This window comes from Cherax quadricarinatus, chromosome 33 (assembly GCF_038502225.1).
Source record: "Cherax quadricarinatus isolate ZL_2023a chromosome 33, ASM3850222v1, whole genome shotgun sequence".
NCBI classification, from domain to species: Eukaryota; Metazoa; Arthropoda; class Malacostraca; order Decapoda; family Parastacidae; genus Cherax; species Cherax quadricarinatus.
The window spans coordinates 28,698,188-28,717,183 of NC_091324.1; the positions used below are offsets into that span (position 1 = coordinate 28,698,188).

At 43.9% G+C, this 18,996-nt stretch overlaps 1 protein-coding gene across 1 annotated transcript in view; it reads right to left on the minus strand.

Annotated features, from left to right (window-relative positions):
* Positions 1-746: 746 nt before the first annotated feature.
* The window catches only part of Fkbp39 (FK506-binding protein 39kD), an 88,397-nt gene continuing 70,147 nt past the window's right edge, over positions 747-18,996 (minus strand). Inside the window, exon 10 of the mRNA XM_053783856.2 lies at positions 747-943. Coding sequence (XP_053639831.2) covers positions 862-943 — 82 coding nt within the window. The 3' untranslated portion in view covers positions 747-861. The remainder of the gene's footprint in view (positions 944-18,996) is intronic.

Sequence of the window (18,996 nt, forward strand, 5' to 3'; positions counted from 1 at the left end):
AGAAACTGCTTATTCAATGTTTTACCTTAAATATATGGACATGGTGATGTTTACATCTGACACTTGTCTAATTTAAGCATGCAATTCAGTAAGGGCCTCTTGAGAGCATGAAGAATAAACTTGATTTATATTAATATTAATTGCTATTAATATGAAGAGGGACAAATTTTTATTATTATAATTAAAACTAAGCGCTATACCACCAGGGTGTCACAGCGCTGACAGAGTAACAAAAAAAAAATGCAAAAAAAATTGTAAAAAAAAAAAAAAAAAAAAAAAAAAAAAAAAAAAATTAACAAGCACTAAACCTACAGGTTATTCAGTTCTCTCCCTATAAGGGGGCTTCCTTGATACTGACAAAGTGCTCTTAATTCTTCCTAAATAAAATAAATACATCATCCCCTAAAGGTTTAATGCTTCCCATATATTTATGGGGAAGTGCTTAATCATTAGGGTCATAAAACGTCTGGGAGATGGGAAACAATCGGGTTCGATCCAAGGAGAGGACAACATCAATTCTGTGGATTAAGAGTCCCTCACCAGCACCAGGGAACCCGAGGGAAACATTATTATTCTGTGCTACCATATAAAATATTCTTCATACTGTCAGTGTTTATTTCAAGTGAAAAACTTGTTTGGCCCAAATCCATCCCCTTGGTGTGCAAATTATACTTTGCTTCAAGAATAAGCCTTGTTAAAATATTGGTCCTTGCTCTGCAAGTGTTTAATTTTAAATTTTAATTAAAAACTCAAATGTGCACTAACTGCAGTCAAAACTAAGGCATTGGACCGTATTGATAATTAATCTGTCCCATTTTAAATAGCAATACAAGGGAATTGCCATTCACAATGTATACAAAGCTAGTTAATACTCTTTAATTCTATGATAAACAATAATGTAGATTGAGGTGGAATATCTGGAGGAGATCCTTTCTTGCCATACCTGTTAGAAAAACACATCATCAATTTGGGCCAGACAGTCCTCAGGTGTGAGAAATGCACTGCACAAGGTTTTAATTATTCAAGAAGAGGTGCAAAAACTGTAATAGGTCATAGAGAAAAATTTTAATTTTCTAAATAGCAACCAAATAATAAAATCAGAACCATTAAAGGGCCTATATGGATTTAGTGCTTTCTTTAAAGAATAATAACAATTACATTACTTAAATTTTTTTTTAGTATACACATACTGTACAATGATGCAGCATTTCCACACTTAAGGTAGAAATTAGAAAAACTAAAAATTGTAATATCAAACTGAGCTATTCTATGAGAACCCCAAGATGACATAGTACTCAATATTATAATGTATTTTTAATGGTAAGAAAAATTTTCCTTAGGTCTTATTTATGGGAAAAAGAAAGCACTTGAAGAATGAACATATACAGGGCATGAACAAAGGCCTTAAATGAATATACAGTGGTACCCGAGTTTCGTACAGCTCCCAACTCGAACAATTATGCAAGTGTATTATTGTAAATGCTTTTGTAAGTATTTTTGGGGGTCTGAAATGAACTAATCTAATTTACATTATTCCTTAAGGGAACAAATTCATTCGGTAATGGCACTCTAACGGCCTTCTGGAACAAATAGGCCAATGCACTAACCACTCTACCATGTTGGCCGAATAAGATTTATTGAACTAGGTATACTTCTATACCATAGGAAGTTAAGCATTGGCCCCACAGTGACTAAAAATTTTTACAGCCGAAACACCTGCTAGGCAAATCTTAACCCTTTCACTGTATCATGTCAAAGTACACTACTGACTCAGGGTCAGTAACACAGATCTAAGTACAGTGGACCCCCGCCTTATGAGATTAATCCGTTCCCGAGAGCTCATCGTTAGCCAAATTAATTTTCCCCATAAGAAATAATAGAAATCAAATTAATCTGTGCAAGACACCCCAAAGTGTGAAATTTTTTTTTTTTTATATGAAATATTAATTTTAATACACACAAACTGAAGAAGACATGCACAATTACTACTCTACTAAGAATAGAATACATGACACTTGCCTTTATTGAAGATCTGGTGGTGATTGATGGGATGGGAGTGTGTGGAAGTTATTGTTTAGAAGGCAAATCCCCTTCCATTAGGACTTGAGGTAGCAAGTCCTTTTCTGGGGTTACTTCCCTTCTTCTTTTAATGCCACTAGGACCAGCTTAAGAGTCACTGGACCTCTGTCACACAACAAATCTGTCTATATTATTATTATTATAATCAAAAAGAAGCGCTAAGCCACAAGGGCTATACAGCGCTGCAGGGCAGGAAGGAAGCGAGGGCATCAGGTGGCAAAAGGGAGATGGATGAGTAATAGGTTACAGATAACAGCGGGGCAGTGGATGGTGAAAGGGTAAAGGGCAGCAAGAGACTGAACAAGAAAGGGCTGAGGAGAGTGCAAAAGGTATCATCATCAGAGTTTGTGGAGTAAATCAGTCGTTGTCAAGAAGTCAATGAGAGAGTCAGGATTAAAGGAGGGTCCATCAGCAAGAAGGGAAGGTAAAGAGAGAGTAGAGCGAAGACGACGTTGGAGGTAAATTCTGCATGCTCGTTGATAGAGAGGGCAGTCTAACAGAATGTGGCTAATCGATACTGGAACTTGACACTGCTCACAGAGAGGAACAGGGTGCCTCTCCATGAGATACCCATGAGTAAGACGAGTGTGGCCAATGCGAAGGCGGGAGAGAGTGGTCTCCCAACCTCGGCACTGATGACAAGAAGACGGCCAGTAACCTATGCTCGGTTTAATAGAAAGAAGTTTGTTACCGAGCAGAGTTGACCAACGTTGTTGCCAATGGGTGTGAAGGTGGGTAGCTATTGCAGCAAAATAGTCCAAAAATGGAACACCTCTATAGGAAATTGGTAGGTCATGTACTGCTGACCGCGCAGCAGTGTCTGCCTGTTCATTGCCCTGTACATCGACATGACCAGGGACCCAACAAAAACTATCTTCATGCTTGGTAGAGATACGGCGTAGCCAAAGTTGGATACGGAGAACTAGGGGTGAGATGTATCAAATTTTCGTACAGCCTGTAGAGCACTAAGGGAGTCTGAGACTACACAAATGATGACACAGGCATAGATGCGATACGAATAAGTGCTGCAAGAATGGCATACAATTCAGCAGTAAAAATGCTAGCAGAAGCTAGTAAATGCCCTCGCACGACGCTGTCCGGAAACACTGCTGCGAATCCGACACCGTCTGAAGACTTAGAGCCATATGTGTACACAGCGATGGCATGAGAATGAGAGTGGAACTGATCAAGAAAAAGAGAGCGGGAAGCCACCGTAGGCAGTTGGGCTTTCAAGCAAGGGAGCGAGAAAGAACAGACCCGAACAGCTGGAACTTCCCAGGGGGATAGGGAAAAGTGAGATGCTACATGAACATATAAAGGTGGTAACTGAAGGGAAGACGAGCGAATGTAGGCGAAGAGAAAAGGGACGGAGCAAACAGGGGCAGCGAACAAATAAAGAATGTCTACTAATATCGGTGACCATTCTATAAATGGAAGGATTGTGGAGATCGTGAGAGCATACATAGTAGCGAAGGCAATGGGCATCACGGCGATCAGACAACATTTGCTTCTGCATAGAGGCTCTCAACAGGGGAAGAGCGAAAAGCACCAAGGCATAAACGTAATCCTTGGTGATGGCTGGGGTTAAGGCTAGAGAGAGTAGCAGGAGAGGCCGCTGAATAAATCTGGTCAACATAATCGAGTTTCGATAAAACGAGGGCTGAATGTAGGCGAAGCAGAGTTCGACAATCAGCTCCCCAGGAAAGATGAGCAAGGGTTTTAAGAAGGTTTAGCCGGCTGTGACAAGTTGCCTTCAGAGAGGTAATGTGAGGTTTCCAGGATAACCTACGGTCAAAGAGAAGGCCTAGAAACCTGACTATCACGTTTGGGGATACGAGAGCCATAGATACAAAGGATGATCGGAGATGACAGAGCGTCTAGTGAAAGTAATTTGGTGAGTTTTGATATTGGAAAATTTAAACCCATGCGTGGTGGCCCAAGTGGAAACACTGTCGACCGCATGCTGTAGAGAAACTGCAATGAGATGACAGTCAGCGCCTGCACAAGCAACAGCGAAGTCATCAACAGAGTGATGACCAAATATTGGGTGGAAGAACAGAGGCCAAATCATTTATAGCAAGGAGAAAAAGTGTTGTGCTCAGAACACATCCCTGAGGGACACCTTCAGCTTGGACAAAGTCCGGGGAAAGCACATTATTGACTCGAACACGGAAGTGTCTGTCAGTTAAAAAGTTCTTAAGGAAGGATGGTAGATTGCCTCAGAGGCCTAAGGAGTGGGCTTGGGCCAAAATATTATACCTCCAAGTTGTGTCATATGCCTTCTCAAAGTCAAAAAATATGGCAATAACAGAGTGATTATTTGCAAAGGCATTACGAACATACGTATCCAAGCGTAGTAAGGGGTCTATGGTAGAACGGCCCTTACGAAAGCCATATTGACTAGCGGAGAGACTGTTGTGTGTCTCTAAATACCACATTAAACGGCGATTTACCAGACGTTCCATCACTTTGGAAACTGCACTAGTAAGAGCGATGGAACGATAGTGGGAGGCATCATGTCCTGTAGTACCCGGCTTGCGGAAAGGGAGAACAATGGCAGATTTCCACAGCTGGGGAAGAACTCCTTGTGCCCAAATAAGATTAAAGAGGTGTAAGAGGACTACAAGGGCTGACTGATGTAAATGTTGTAACATATGAATATGAATGTCGTCAGGTCCAGACTGCACTCATAGAGGAAGCAGAGGTGATGGTGGAAAAATAGTCTCGCCAGCAAGTGCGTTTAGCATCACGGATGACACGGCGAGCGATCGCACGCTTCTGCTTAAAATCAAGAAGTCTCTCATTGGTTCTACTGTATCGGTACCTGCCCCATGCAGCGCGTTTCAAACGTACTGCATGAGCACAAGCAGGAGACCACCGAGGCATGCACTTCCGAGAATGCTTGCCTGAGGTTTGGGGTATAGAATGAGAAGCTGCGGTATAAACTGACGTCGAGAAGAGGTGTAGGAGCTCATCAATGGAGGATGAAGAAGGAACCTCACTAAAAGCAGTGAGCTGCGAGTAAAGGTCCCAATTTGCCCGATCAAATTGCCAGCGAGGGCTACGGAAAGGTGGTGAATATGAAGGAGAAGTAAGAATGATTGGAAAATGATCGCTGTCATTTAAGTGCGGTAGAACAGACCAGGTGAAGTCTAGTGCAGTGGAGGAAGAGCAGACTGATAGATCGATGCAAGAGAGAGTATGAGTACGAGGATCAAAATGGGTGGGAGTACCCGTATTTAAAACATGGAGGGGGTGAGAGGCGAGAAAAGCCTCCAACTGGATGCCACGTGAGTCACAATGAGACCCCCCCCCCCCAGAGGAAATGGTGAGCGTTAAAATCACCAAGTAACAGAAGTGGTGGTGGTAAGGATGAAACAAGAAAGGCAAAGTCTGGGATAGAAAATGCTCGAGAAGGAGAGAGATATAAAGAACATATTGTAAACCACTTATTCAAGTGGATACAGGCTGCAGTGTAATGCAGCGAGGTATGGACAAATAGTTGACAGTACGGAATATCATTGCGTAGAAGAAGGGCACTTTCATTAAAGGCAGCTGAGGCCACACGTGGGATGCGTCCCGGACGAATCATGTAAGGCGAGTTTTTTGAGGCGAGGCAAAATTTTTGCATTCAAATGCTTCGTATGGCGGATTTAACGTAACGCGATGCGTTCGTAAGGCGGGGGTCCACTGTAATGGCTTGAGCCTACTCGGATAATCTGCGAGCGGTAAATTTTGACCTAGAGCCTGTGCACAGTATAAAAAAAAGTTTTGCTTCATGTGAAACATGATGGGAAGAGCAAAACTCTGATTTGAGGTGTTTTCTAGGATAGCTTTATTGGCTGTTTCTTGGATTCATTTAATAGAATGGAAGACATACTACTGAAATAAAGATGATTTCAGTTGGTTCCAGGACCGGAAGTAGTTTGAAACTGGCCTCAAAGTAGCAGAAATTTGATTTTTGCTGATATTTCTCTAGTCTGTTTTATGGATTTCACTAGGTCTAATTATTTAAGGGGATGCCAGAGACCACAACTGATGATTCCAGGTTATATTTTATCTGAGAAATAAGGTAAATTTTCATTTTTTTGTGAATTCAAAATGGAAGGTACGTAAAACAGGAGAGGCATGGGAATGTGATTAATAGAGAAAATGTTTTAGTGCCTGGAATATTTACAGCCTTTATTACATTATTATAGTAAAAGAAAATGCTAAACCACCAAGGGTCATACAGCACTGCAGGGCAGAAAATAGTGCTGGGGCTGTAAACAGGTAGGTGGAGAAGGGATCAGAAGTGAGGGGAGAAAAGGGGTGGAAGGCATGCTAAGGGCTGTGTCAAAAGTTCATATAATAAAGCAGTTACTGACAGAAAGTAAAAAAGTGATTGTAAATCAAAGGTAGAGCCGTCTGCAAGAAGGAAAGATAAGGTAAAAGTGGTAGGATGGCGATGGCGTTGGAGGTAAATCCTATGAGCTTCTTGATAAACCAGGCAATCTACAAGTGAAGAACCGAAATAGGGACCCGACAAACCTCACAAAGAGGAATAGGGCGATGGTCCATGAGATACCCATGGGAAAGGCGAGAAAGGCCAACACAGAGACGGGAAAGCGCGGTCTCCTGAGTATAGCAACGGTGGCAAGAAGATGGCCACAAACTTAAAAGCAGTATAATAGAGTGCAATTTTTTATGGTGCATGCCCAGCCACCGTTGTTGCCAATGGCAACAATCTCTGAATGAAATATCTCTATAGGATACCAGAAGCTCATGCACCACTGACCGTGTAGCAGCATCAACTTGTTCATTGCCCTGCACATCCATGTGCCCAGGGACCCATCAGAAAATGACATCTGTTTTTTCTAGCCACAAGACGCAATCATAGTTGAATACGAAGGACTAATGGATGAGGGAAATCAAGTTGTTTAATGGCTTGTTAGGCACTGAGGGAAATATTAAATGATCACAAACGTCGAAGGAGACATGTATGTAATATGGAGAGCGCAATGAGGATGGCATACAACTTGCCAGTAAAAATATCAGCCGAGTCAAACAAATGTCCTCGGATAACATCGTCAGGGAACATTGCCGTGAACCCAACACCATCAGAAGATTTAGAACCACATGTATAAAGAGTAACGGCATAAGCATGCGATCGGAAGTAATCAAGAAAGCGAGCGAGAAGCGGTCGTAGGTAGGAGAGCTTTGGCGCAGGGCAGTAGGGAAAAACAGACACAAACTGTCAGAACCTCCCAAGGTAAAAGGGTAAGGCAAATGCTAAATGAATATACAAGGTAGGCAACTGGAGAGAAGACCAGAGTGAGTGAAGACAAAGAGAAAATGGTCAGAGTAAGCAGGGGCGTTGAACAAATACAGTGGAACCACAAATTTCGAACTTAATCCATTCCAGGAGGTAGTTCTAAATTCAAAAAGTCTGAAAAGCGAAGCAATATTTCCCATAAGAAATAATGGAAATACAATTAAACCGTTCCACAACCCCCCCCCCCCCCCCCAAAAAAAAAAAAAAAAAAATTTAGAGAAATTAATTATAGTTTTACATACACACAACAAATATTGTGTACAATTATGTATTAATAAATTTAAATAAACATAAAATAACATTTTTACTCACCTTTATTGAAGATTGGTGATGGCATCTGGAAGATAGGGAGGAGAGGGAGTTGGGGTTAGTGTTTAGAAGGGGAGTCCCCCTCCATAAAGACTTTAGGTATCATAGCCCTATCTGGGGTTACTTCCCTTCTCTGTCTTTTAATGCCACTAGGACTAGCTTGAGAGCCACTGGACCCATCTCACAAAATAACTAGCCACAGTCCTCCGTTTCTGGCACCTCTAAGATTTTCCTAAAATGGGACATGGTTTTGTCACTGAACTTGTTGCAAAGATGGCTTGTTTCAGCTTGCTCTGGGTGGTACTTCTCCACAAACATATGGACCTCATTCCATTTGGCGCAAATCTCCTTAATCTTTGAAAAAGGAGGACAGGTCCGGTACCCGGGGGTTCGAAAATAGGGGCGAGTCGATTTTCGAAGAGTTCAATAAGAGATACGTTCGAAATTTGAGGTTCCACTGTCAAGGGTTTTTACCGAGTGAGACAAACCTATATGTAGACGGAACATGCGGGCCATGAGAGCAGACAAAGTAACGAAGGCAATGAGCATCATGACAATCAGTTAAGGAAGGGATATTCGCTTCAGCATAGAGGCTTTCAACAGGGGATGAACGAAAGGCACCGAGGCATAAACGTAGACCTTGATGATGAAGGGGACTTGGTCTCCATAATCCAGCTTGGACAAAACTAGGGTGGAATGCAAATGGAGGGGAGTCCGGCAATCTGCACTCCGTGAACGATGCGCAAAAATTTTCAAGAGATTCAGTCGACCATGCCAAGCAGCCTTCAAAGAGGAAATGTGAGGTTTCCGCATCAACCAACAATCGAAGAGAAGGCCAAGAAACTTGACAGTATCACATTCTGGAATATGTGAGCCGTGTAAATACAATGGAATATTTGGGATAAGAGGACGTCTAGTGAAGGTAATGAAAAGGGTTTTTGTACTGGCTCAATGGGAAACCCGGTCAATCGCATCTTGAAGGGAGGCCGCTACCAGGCGACAGTCAGCTACAGCAAACTCATCCACATAAAGTGATGACCAGACATGCAATGGAAGAACAGAAGGTAGGGCATTTACAGCCAAGAGAATTGGCAGATTACCGCAGAGGCCTAAAGAGTGGGCTTCAGCTAAAATGTTATACCTCCAAGTGGTGGCATATGCCTTCTCAAGATCAAAAATGACTGCCAGGACAGTGTTTATTAGCAAAGGCATTTCGCACATACGCATCTAAGTGAAGCATGAGTCCAAAGTAGAGCAGCCCTTGCGAAACCCACGTTGGCGAGGAGAAAGACTATTGTGAGTCCTCAAATATCATATCAGACTGTCTATTCACCAATCATTCCATTACCTTGCAGACTACACTGGTCAGAGCAATGGGACAATAGTAAGAGGTATCAAGCCCTGATGTGCCTGGTTTGCGAAACGGTAGTGCTACAATGGCAGATTTCCATTGTTGAGGGAGAACCCCCTCGCATCCAAATAAGATTGAAACGATGCTAAAGGATTGTAACGGCTGTAGAATGCAGATGTTGTAACATACTGACGTGAATATCATCAAGCCTAGCTGCCAATAACTGGCAGGCGGAAAACGTGGACTCGGCTCCATTCCATTAGAGGAGAAATCCAAGGACAATTACTCCTTGGGAGACTTAGATGCAAGAAATGAAGGACAAAGGTGAAGCCCCTGGGAGACACGGACAAGATGGTTCCAGAGTTTCGTGGCAACTTCAAGAGGTTCTGCAACACTAATATCAGCAACCCGCAAAACGGGAGGTGGGTCCAGAGTGTACTTGCCACACAACTTCTGTGCCTTCTTCCAAACTAAGAATGCCTGCCTGAGGTTTGAGGAGCAGAACGTGATGCCACAATCAAACTAAGGTCAAAAACTGGTGCACTAGTTCATCAAGAGGACAAAATAGGGTCCCCACAAAAAGTGGTAAGATGAGAGTATAAGTCCCAATTTGCTTGTGCAAACTGCCAATGAGGGCTACGAGGCAGTCGGGAATACATAGTAGAAGAAAGAAGAATAGAAATGTCATCACTAACGTGTAAATCTGGGAGAACAGACCAAGTGTAACTGATGAACAGATAGAAAGATCAATGCAAGAGAGACTGAGTGCGAGAGTCAAAATGGGTAGGAGCACCCGTATTTAAAACATGAAGAGGATAAGAAGCGAGAGGAGTCTCCAACCGATCACCACGAGTCACAGTGGGACCCTCCCCCAAGATGGGCAGTGGTAGAGATCAAAAATGCAATATCCAAGATACAGAATGCACAGGAGGGGGAAAGATATAGAGAGCAAACTGTATACCATCTGTGCAAATAAATACAAGCTACAGTATAATGCAGCAGAGAATGAACAAAAGCTTGATATGGTATACCAACACACACAAGAAGCGCGCTCTCATTAAATGATTCATCAGTAAAGAGATCAGAAGAAAATAACAGCACACAACCCAAAACAGGATTAAGAACAGTTGAACAAATTTTGGGCTCTTGTAACCTCACATATTGGGGAAAACTGGGAAAGCAACACTTGGAGCTCTCCCCAATTACCCGAGGCCACGAATATTCAATTGTAAATAAGATATTTACAAAGACAGGCATGCCAACAAGAAGCGATAAAATCTATGGGCTATTAGGGACAGTGAAGTCAACGATAAGCATGTAAGCAAGGAGGAATCAAAATGCCGTGAAGGAAAAGATTGTTGTGAGGGTCGTGAAAAAGGAGTAGGAGGCGGCACGTCGGTGTCCATCAAGGGTTTCGTCTCCGCAATATAGTTGGAAATAGTGTCAAGTGTCTCAGCGGATAAGGAAGATGCAGATACCATGATTTCAGACAGGTTATGTAGAGCAAGTAGAGACTGGGGAGACTATAGAGGGAACCAAAGAGGTCAGAGGGGCAGGGTGTATGAACTTGGAGAGATGCAGTGGCAGGGGCAGAAGAGTCCTGCAATGGAAATGGAGAGGAAGGAGGTTGGAAGGTAACTAGAAAAGAAGATTGCAGGGGTGGAGACAGAAGAGGGACTACATTAGGGGGCAGGGGGGATGGAACCTCCACCTTCATGTGAGAGTTAGAAAGAGGGCAAGAACTAGGCACCAAGGTAGAAGATAGATGAAACTTCACAGGTGGTAAGCATGAAGGTGTAGGCTTGCGAGGTCTCACAGACTGAGAAACTAGCGAGCGAGATGAAGTAGAAGTAGGAAGAGGTACAGAGGTAGGAGTTTGAGGATAAAACTGTAAAAGAACTAAAAACGGGGATAGCCCCGGAAGACATGGTAGCAGAGGAGCTGGTAGGCAGGAGGACCGTCAAGATTGGAGGTCTCTGAGCTACTTGAGAATAAGGAACACGAGGAAGATTTCCCTGAAGGCAGAGCCGAGAGAGCCATAGCAGAAGGAAGGCCTTCACTCTTTAAGATAAAGGATTTCTCGTTCATTACGATAGACTTGACAATGGCATGAAAAGGAAGGATGAGATTCATTGCAACTGAGACAAGAGGGGTGAAGACTGCAAGATGTATCAGTATGATCTGCGGCACTGCAGACTGGGAACTCCGCTGCATATCTTCAGTATTTAGCAGGGTGTCTGAAGCACCAGCAATTTCGACACTGTTGGGGACAAGGGACTACTTTATGGACTTCAAGGTGATGGCCGGCAATATAAACGGAGGATGGGAGTTCACGGCAGTCCAAGGTTAGTGGGCGATGTTACTGGGAAAGTGCCTCTGCTCGCGAGTGGGTAGGACGTATGTATCCACTTTGAGAATAGGAAGGTCCTGAAGACCTAATTGCTCTAAAATATCATCACTTCAAGACAAAATCACTTTGTACAATGGTCCATGGTAAAACCACCATACCACTGCAAGAATTGAGAGTAGCATGCTTATGAACTATGACTGGAATGTTATCTATGGAAGTAATATGGGAACGATCATGAGCTTATTCTGAACTGTAACACGTGTACCACTTCGAAGAGCGTGAAAGGATATATTTTGGCTGTATATTAAAACAGCTTTACCAATACTATGGTCAGAAAGATAATCAGTTGGAGATGTCAGTGTAGGAAAAAGAATTTAGTCCACTGCGTATTTGTAAACATGGTCCACATAGGAAGTGGGTGTCGCGTAGGTCATTTTTGGGTAGACGTCAAAAAACTGTCATCAGTAGGTGGTTTGGAACATTTAGGAGTAGTACCGCGGGTGGTCCGACCTGAGGGAGGTGGGCAATCCAAAAATCGTCGCACCATGTTCGGGGAAGCCTGACGCACTGTTAAAGGTGTGCAAGAGGCAGAGGCATGAAAAGAAATGGGTGGCGTCTCAGCACCTGGAGAAGGTGACAAAACGACACCAGCAGAAGGTACAGAGGCACGAGGAGCCTAGAGAATGGTCGAGTAACAAAGCTGGGTCAGAACAAGATGTGGGAACAGAAAGGGGCCTGGGAGGGTGGTGGTTATCACAGAACGAAGACTCCATGATAGTGATGCTTCTTTCTTGTTTTACAGGGAAAAAAAAGAAAGAAAGAAGGAAAGAAAGAGGGACAGTCACTATAAGGCATGGAAGGGCTGTAAGTTCTTCTCTTCATCCAAGAGGGCCTCAAGCCCACTAGCAGTGCAGGTGCAGCATTGATCTTGTACCATACCCTTCCCTTCATGCCAGTAAACCAGTGCTCTGGGATAGCAACCTCACATCTACCAAGCCACCTTGTCAAACAGAAGAAAGGGCAGTTGGAAACCCTCAACTGTCACTTCCCAGAACGGAGATACACCCATCATCTGCAGGGCACCCCGCCCACTTCTCAGAGATCTGGAAAGGGAGCAGGGCACCTCCAGACAATTCAGATTCCATAGTAAACTGCACCACCCCAGAGGGACCCCACGGAGTGGGATGAACCCCAGCACACTTTCCCCTGCCTAGAAACCCTAATGCCAGAGGGGAGGACCCCAGAGGCTACAAACGGGATGGGGAAAGGAGAGGGTTGGGAGGGTGGAGGAAAGGGGAAAGAAAAAGGGGGAGGATAGGATAGGGAAGGGAAGATTGGGGAGTACTTAGGTTCAGTCTGCAGAAGGAGACCAAAGGGTTTAATTCCTTAGACCAAGAGCCTCTTCGCCGCATCAAGGAGCCCCCCTTGAAGAGAATGTAATTTTGTAGTACTGTACATAATTGACAGTAATTTTACTTACCTTTTTGTTGTAAAGAGATGGGGCATAAACTGCTATTATTAATATTGGTGACTCAAATTTTTATTTAACATTTTGAGTCAGAGTAGCTGTAAAGCTCCACTAACATCTAAGTTTGTAGTTGCTTCTGTGGATATCAGGCAACTCAATACTATATTCCTTATACAGCTGTGCCACTGAGATACAACACTCAACCTTTTTTTTTTAGTTAAGTTTCTACCTAACACAGAGAACCTGTTAATGCTTTTCCCAGAGCGAATCAGGGTACAACACTGAGTAATGATATTCCACCTTATTTTTTTTTTCCAACACACTGGCTGTCCCCCGTCAAGGTAGGGTGATGCAAAAAATAGAAGCACTTTCACCATCACTCACACTATCACTGATCTTGCAACGGTGAGCAGACATGACAGTTTAGACGTCACTATCAACAAATATCCTCTCCCCCCTTTAAAGTACAAACACTGTACTTCCCACCTCCAGAACAAGTCTGGCTTACCAGTTTCCCCAAATCCCTTCACAAAATATTACCCCTCTCACACTCAACAGCTCGTCAAGTCCCCAAAAACATTCGTCCCCACTCACTCCCATCAAACACGCTCGCACATGCCTGCTGTATATAGAAGCCCCTTGCACACAAAACCTCTTTTACCCCTTCCCTCCACTACATATTTACACACTCTTCAAGTCATCCTATTGAGTTCCATCTTCTAAATGACCAAACCACCTCAACCCCTCCTCAGCCCTCTGAATAAACTCTTAATAACTGCACACCTCCTAATCTTCACCTTATTTTTTTTTATCAACACATCAGCCGATTCCCACCAAGGCACGGTGGCCCATAAAAGTAAAGCTTTCATCGTTCACTCCATCACTGTCTTGCCAGAGGGGCTCTTTACACTAATTAAATAATAGCCAGAAGTTATCATTTGTGTTGGTCAGGATCCACGAAGCACTGGTCAGGCCCTAGAGATACCTGGTCAGGCAATGTTACAAGTTGTAATGCTCTTTCCATCACTGCAGAGTTGCCAGATTGTCCACAGTTCCCATCCTCAAGACTAATCAATATTTTATCACTTTGTTCATTTTTTTTTTTTCAACAAGTCGGCCGTCTCCCACCGAGGCAGGGTGACCCAAAAAAGAAAGAAAATCCCCAAAAAGAAAATACTTTCATCATCATTCAACACTTTCACCACACTCACACATTATCACTGTTTTTGCAGAGGTGCTCAGAATACAACAGTTTAGAAGCATATACGTATAAAGATACACAACATATCCCTCCAAACTGCCAATATCCCAAACCCCTCCTTTAAAGTGCAGGCACTGTACTTCCCATTTCCAGGACTCAAGTCCGACTATATGAAAATAACCGGTTTCCCTGAATCCCTTCACTAAATATTACCCTGCTCACACTCCAACAGATCGTCAGGTCCCAAGTATCATTCGTCTCCATTCACTCCTATCTAACACGCTCATGCACGCTTGCTTGAAGTCCAAGCCCCTCGCCCACAAAACCTCCTTTACCCCCTCTTTCCAACCCTTTCGAGGACGACCCCTACCCCTCCTTCCATCCCCTATAGATTTATATGCTTTCCATGTCATTCTACTTTGATCCATTCTCTCTAAATGACCAAACCACCTCAACAACCCCTCTACTGCCCTCTGACTAATGCTTTTATTAACTCCACACCTCCTAATTTCCACACTCCGAATTTTCTGCATAATATTTACACCACACATTGCCCTTAGACAGGACATCTCCACTGCCTCCAACTGTCTCCTCGCTGCTGAATTTACCACCCAAGCTTCACATCCATATAAGAGTGTTGGTACTACTATACTTTCATACATTCCCTACTTTGCCTCCATAGATAACATTTTTTGACTCCACATATACCTCAACGCACCACTCACCTATTTTCCCTCATCAGTTCTATGATTAACCTCATCCTTCATAAATCCATCCACCGACACGTCAACTCCCAAGTATCTGAAAACATTCACTTCTTCCATACTCCTCCTCCCCAATTTGATATCCAATTTTTCTTTATCTAAATCATTTGATACCCTCATCACCTTACTCTTTTCTATGTTCACTTTCAACTTTCTACATTTACACACATTCTCAAACTCATCCACTAACCTTTGCAATTTTTCTTTAGAATCTCCCATAAGCAGTATCATCAGCAAAAAGTAAGTGTGTCAATTCCCATTTTGAATTTGATTCCCCATAATTTAACCCCACCCCTCTCCCAAACACCCTAGCATTTACTTCTTTTACAACTCCATCTATAAATATATTAAACAACCATGGTGACATTACACATCCCTGTCTAAGACCTACTTTTACTGGGAAGTATTCTCCCTCTCCTCTACACACCCTAACCTGAGCCTCACTATCCTCATAAAAACTCTTAACAGCATTTAGTAACTTACCACATATTCCATATACTTGCATTATTATTATTATAATCAAAAAGAAGCGCTAAGCCACAAGGGCTATACAGCGCTGCAGGGTAGGGAAGGAAGCAAGGGAATTGGATGGCAGAAGGGAGGGGGGATGATCAGCAGGTTACAGAAAACAGCGGGGCAGGGGTTAGTACGGGGGTAGAGGGTAGCAAGAGATACAAGTAGAAAGGGCTGAAAGTATCAGAATTTGTGAAGTAAGTCAGTCGTTGTCAAAAAGTCAATGAGAGAGTCCGGATGAAAGGTGGGTCCATCAGCGAGAAGGGAAGGTAAAGAGAGAGCAGCGGGGCGAAGACGACGACAGAGGTAAATTCTGCGTGCTCGTTGATAAAGTGGGCAGTCCAACAGAATGTGGCTGACTGATAATGGAGCTTGGCAATTCTCACAGAGAGGAGCAAGACGCCTCTCCATGAGATATCCATGAGTAAGACGAGTATGGCCAATGCGAAGACGGGAGAGAGTAGTCTCCCAACCTCGACACTGGTGATAAGAAGACGGCCAGTAACCTATACTCGGTTTAATAGACTGAAGTTTGTTGCCGAGCATAGTAGACCAACGTTGTTGCCAACGGGTGTGAAGGTGGGAAGATATTACAGCAAAATAGTCCGTACATGGAATACCTCTATAAGAAACTGGTAGGTCATGTACTGCTGACCGCGCAGCAGTGTCTGCCTGTTCATTGCCCTGCACGTCAACATGACCAGGGACCCAACAAAAAACAATATCTTTATGCTTAGTAAAGATGCGGCGTAGCCAAAGTTGGATACGGAGGACTAAGGGGTGAGGTGTATCAAATTTTTGTATAGCCTGTAAAGCACTAAGGGAGTCTGAGACAACCACAAATGATGACACAGGCATAGATGCAATACGGATAAGTGCTGTAAGGATGGCATATAATTCAGCAGTAAAAATACTAGCTGAAGATAGTAAATGCCCTTGTACGACGCTGTCCGGAAACACTGCTGCGAATCCTACGCCGTCAGAAGACTTAGAGCCATCTGTGTACACAGCAATGGCATGAGAATGAGAGTGAAAGTGGTCAAGAAAAAGAGAGCGGGAAGCGACCGTAGACAGTTGGGCTTTCGAGCAAGGGAGGGAGAAAGAACAGACTCGAACAGCTGGAACTTCCCAGGGGGGTAGGGAAAAGTGAGATGCTACATGTACATAGAAAGGTGGTAGTTGAAGAGAAGACAAGAGCGAATGAAGGCGAAGAGAGAAGGGACGGAGTAAGCAGGGGCGGCGAACAAATAAAGAATGTCTACTAATATCAGTGACCATTCTATAAATGGAAGGATTGCGGAGATCATGAGAGCGTACATAGTAGCGCAGGCAATGGGCATCACGGCGATCGGATAAGGATGGAACGTTCGCTTCTGCATAGAGGCTTTCGACAGGGGAAGAGCGAAAAGCACCAAGGCATAAACGTAATCCTTGGTGATGAATGGGGTTAAGGCTAGAGAGAGTAGCAGGAGATGCCGCTGAATAGATCTGGTCACCATAATCAAGTTTCGATAAAATAAGGGTGGAATGTAGGTGAAGGAGGGTTCGACGATCAGCTCCCCACGAAAGATGAGCAAGGGTTTTAAGAAGGTTCAGCCGGCTGTGACAAGTTGCCTTCAGAGAGGTAATGTGAGGTTTCCAGGATAACCTACGATCAAAGAGGAGGCCCAGAAACTTGACTGTATCACGTTCAGGGATACGTGAGCCATAGAGGTACAAAGGATGATCAGAGATGACAGAGCGTCTAGTGAAAGTGATTTGGTGGGTTTTAGTGCTGGAAAATTTAAACCCATGTGTGGTGGCCCAATTGGAAACACGGTCGACTGCATGCTGGAGAGAAACTGTAAGGAGGTGACAGTCAGCGCCTGCACAGGCAATAGCGAAGTCATCAACATAGAGTGATGACCAAATATTTGATGGAAGACTAGAGGCCAAATCATTAATAGCAAGGAGAAAAAGTGTTGTGCTCAGAACACATCCCTGGGGGACACCTTCAGCTTGGACAAAGTCCGGGGAGAGCACATTATTAACCCGAACACGGAAATGCCTGTCAGTTAAAAAGTTCTTAAGGAAGGATGGTAGATTGCCTCGAAGGCCTAAGGAGTGGGCTTGGGCTAAAATATTATACCTCCAAGTTGTGTCATATGCCTTCTCAAGGTCAAAAAATATGGCAATAACTGAGTGGTTATTCGCAAAGGCATTACGAACATACGTATCCAAGCGCAGTAAGGGGTCTATGGTAGAACGTCCCTTACGAAAGCCATATTGACGAGTGGAGAGACTGTTGTGTGTCTCTAAATACCACACTAAACGTCTATTTACTAGACGTTCCATTACTTTGCAAACTGCACTGGTAAGAGCAATGGGACGATAGTGGGAGGTTTCATGTCCCGTAGTGCCTGGTTTGCGGAAAGGGAGAACAATGGCGGATTTCCACAGCTGTGGAAGAACTCCTTGTGACCAAATAAGATTGTAAAGGCGTAATAGGACTGCAAGGGCTGACTGATGTAAATGTTGTAGCATACGAATATGAATGTCGTCGGGCCCAGCTGCCGATGGTCGACAAGCTGAGAGTGTTGCCTCCAGTTCTTGAAGTGTAAAAGGCACATTATACTGTTCTTCTCTGAGAGAAGAAAAGTCCAAGGGTGCTAACTCTCTGGCAGACTTTGAGGAAAGAAATGAGGGGCATAGATGGAGTCCCTGAGAAATACGGACCAGATGATTGCCAATTTCATTGGCAACATCTAGTGGGTTTGCTATATCAACACCGGCAACCCGCAGAACAGGAGCCGGGTCAGGAGAATATTTACCACTCAGTTTTCGTACTTTTTTCCAGACTGCACTCATAGAGGAAGCAGAGGTGATGGTGGAGACATAATCTCGCCAGCAAGTGCGTTTAGCGTCACGGATGACACGGCGAGCGATCGCACGCTTCTGTTTAAAATCAAGGAGTCGCTCTGTGGTTCTATTGTACCGGTACCTGCCCCATGCAGCGCGCTTCAAACGTACTGCACGAGCACAAGCAGGAGACCACCAAGGCACGCATTTCTGAGAATGCCTGCCCGAAGTTTGGGGTATAGAATGAGAAGCTGCGGTGAAAACGGAGGACGAGAAGAGGTGTAAAAGCTCATCGATGGAGGACGAAGAAGGAACCTCTTTAAAAACAGTCAGGTGTGAGTAAAGGTTCCAATTTGCCCGATTAAATTGCCAGCGTGGGGTGCGAAGAGGTGGCGAATATGAAGGGGAAGTAAGAATGATTGGGAAATGATCACTGTCATGTAAGTCCGGGAGAACAGACCAAGTAAAGTCTAATGCGGCGGAGGAAGAGCAAACTGAGAGATCGATGCAAGAGAGAGTATGAGTCCGAGGATCAAAATGGGTGTGAGTACCTGTATTTAAAACATGGAGGGGGTGGGTGGCAAGAAAAGCCTCTAACTGAATTCCACGGGAATCACAGCGAGACCCTCCCCAGAGGAAATGGTGGGCATTAAAATCACCAAGTAACAGAATCGGTGGCGGTAATGACGAAACAAGGAAGGCAAAATCCGGAATAGATAATGCCCGAGAAGGAGAGAGATATAAAGAACAGAGTGTATACCACCTATGTAAGTGGATACGGGCTGCTGTGTAATGCAGCGAAGTATGAA